We start from the raw sequence: 2263 nt of genomic DNA, 5'->3' as shown, positions 1-2263 counted from the left end.
GACTCCGGCAGCGCGACCGCGACGCNCGCGACGCGGACGCTCCCGGTCCGCCGTCGCGCGTCGACGGCGGCGTCGACGGTCGGCGCCGCGACGCGGACGCCCTTGTTCGCCTCGAGCCAGGCGACACCGCGCGCGAGGATGGGGTCGCGGAAGCGCCAGGCGGCCGAGCCGACGACCGCGAGGGGCAGCGCGACGTGTCGCAGGAGGGCGACGAGGGAGTGGACGACGACTCGCAGGGCGGCGCCGACGGGGAAGGTGACGCAGAAGGTCAAGGCGTCGAGGGCGATCGCGGCGATGGCGATGGCGTAGAGGATCGCGACGCCGTGTTGCGGAGGCGACTTGGACATGTCGATGATTGACGACGCTCGGGCTCTCTCCTCGATTCACCACTTTCTCGGCGTCGCTGCGAAGATGCTGCGAGGCGTTCTCACGAGGCCTCGAGTCCTCGCTCGAGGTCGCACACGACGCCCTGACGCCCTCCGCGCTTTCCCAGTGAAGCGATCAACGTACATCTAGACACGCCCATAGGAAATTAATTAATAAAGATCAATCATCGAATTCCGGCCGGCGGAGCCAGAGTCATTAGTCCTCCATAGAGGCTGTGCGTCGACCGCGCGCGCGGGCGCGGTGTCGCGGAGGTCCGCGGGCTGAAATCACGGCCAAAATTGGGTTATGCTCGTATCAAAGCAAGCTTGATGATACTCACGCGTTGATTGCACGTTTGCGAAGACTTTTTGCGCGCGGTCGCTGGTTCGGGTCAAGAAATCGCAATATTTAACTTCAACAAAAGTGCTGAAGTTCAACAAAAATGTTGACTTTTAAATCCAGGCTATCAGAATCTGAGTTTTGATCGCTTCACTGCGCTTTCCACGACCGACGAACTTAGAGCGGCGTCGGTTCGCTCCACGGCTTCCAGTCCTTGAACTCGCGCGTGTGGTAGTACTTGGGCCGGGAGTCCATGCGGACGTGGAGCCAGGGCACGCCGGACCCCTCGGTGCTGAGCCAGACGGGCCGACCCTGCTTGACGAGGGCCTCGTAGACGGCGCCGACCTTGGCCCAGAAGGCGACGCGCTGGCCGTCGGGCGCGAGGCGCGCGAAGTTGGCGACGTGGCCGTAGGCCTCGAGCGGCGCCGCGTCGCGCGCCGCCGCGGCCTCGTCCCGGTCCTTTCGGGCCTCGCGCTTCTCGCGGAGCGTCGGGTGCTTGCGGTGGGGGGGCGCGCCGTCCTCCGGCGGCGCGGCGCCGGCGTCGCAGGGCGCGACGAGCATGGCGTCGCGGCCGAGGTTCGGGAACGCGGCGACGCCGGCGCCCGCGGCGCACGGCTCGCGGAGGTGCTCCGAAAAGTCCGAGGGCGACGCGGGCGCGAAGCCCCGGCTCCGCACGGTCTTGTGCTCGTAGGGGACGGCGTCGAGCGTCGTCGCGGACGTCGGCGGGCACTCCCAGTAGAACGCGTCGTAGGGCGACGCGGCGAGGAGCGAGTTGAAGAAGCGCGCGAATTCCGCGTCCGCCGCCAGGAGCCGCGCCCAGTCGCCGAAGCTGAGGCGCGACCCGTCGTCGCGGCGGATCACGACGGACTCGCTGCCGCCCGCGACGCTCGCCGTCGCGGCGAAGCGGCCGTCGTCGCTGCGCCGCCCCGCGTAGTCGCGCCGCGGCTCGTGGTCGGCCATGGGCGCGGCCGCGCGGTGCGGCTGCGGCGAGCCGCCGCGGCGGAGGCCCGCCTCGGAGCTGCCGGGCCGCGGCTCGCCGTTCCGGTAGAACCGGTTGCCGCGCGACCCCCGGCGCCGCTGGCAGGCGGCGAAGGACCCGAGGACGCCGAGGACGACGGCGCTCCGCCAGAGCACGCGCCACGCGATGGTTGCGGCGGTCGGGCTCGGGTTATTTTTTATAGTTTTGTGGAGTTGGCGCAGGGCGCGGGCCTCGGACAGCGTCGCGAGGAGCGAATCGGGCATGCACCAGCGCGCGCCGCGGAGCGTACGGGGAGCTCCCACCTTGTGGCAAGGGGTATTTATTAGTATGGGGTGGCAGCTCAACGAGATTATGCCCCGCGAGGTCCTCGTACTGCAACCCATCGTTTTGGGGCAATGTTGACGACTTTTGGCCGGGGATGTTTCGACGCCGCCGTCGTCGACGCGGCCCCAGGCGGACCGCAGCGGTATTCGCTCCCCCGCGAAGGCGCCCGCGACAAGACTTACGCGTCCGGGCGGTTCGGGTCCGGTGGAAGGAGACCGAGGCGCGCTGGAGGGCGCCGTGTCCGGGGATCCTCAG

At 68.8% G+C, this 2263-nt stretch overlaps 2 protein-coding genes across 2 annotated transcripts in view; one reads left to right on the top strand and one right to left on the bottom strand.

Moving 5' to 3' along the window:
• Positions 1-882: 882 nt before the first annotated feature.
• AURANDRAFT_61577 (hypothetical protein) lies at positions 883-1665 on the bottom strand (the record flags this gene model as incomplete). Its single annotated transcript, XM_009035381.1, has 1 exon — positions 883-1665. The coding sequence occupies one exon, from the start codon at positions 1663-1665 to the stop codon at positions 883-885; it is 783 nt and encodes a 260-aa protein (XP_009033629.1).
• A 414-nt stretch (positions 1666-2079) lies between these two features.
• Positions 2080-2263, top strand: part of AURANDRAFT_61576 (hypothetical protein) — a gene marked incomplete at both ends in the record, with an annotated part of 7629 nt that continues 7445 nt past the window's right edge. The window contains one exon of the mRNA XM_009035821.1: positions 2080-2150. Within this exon, the coding sequence (XP_009034069.1) occupies positions 2080-2150 (71 nt within the window). The remainder of the gene's footprint in view (positions 2151-2263) is intronic.

The sequence above is a fragment of the Aureococcus anophagefferens genome, assembly GCF_000186865.1.
Source record: "Aureococcus anophagefferens unplaced genomic scaffold AURANscaffold_3, whole genome shotgun sequence".
Lineage (NCBI taxonomy): Eukaryota > Pelagophyceae > Pelagomonadales > Pelagomonadaceae > Aureococcus > Aureococcus anophagefferens.
This window is presented reverse-complemented; position numbering and strand designations above follow the sequence as displayed.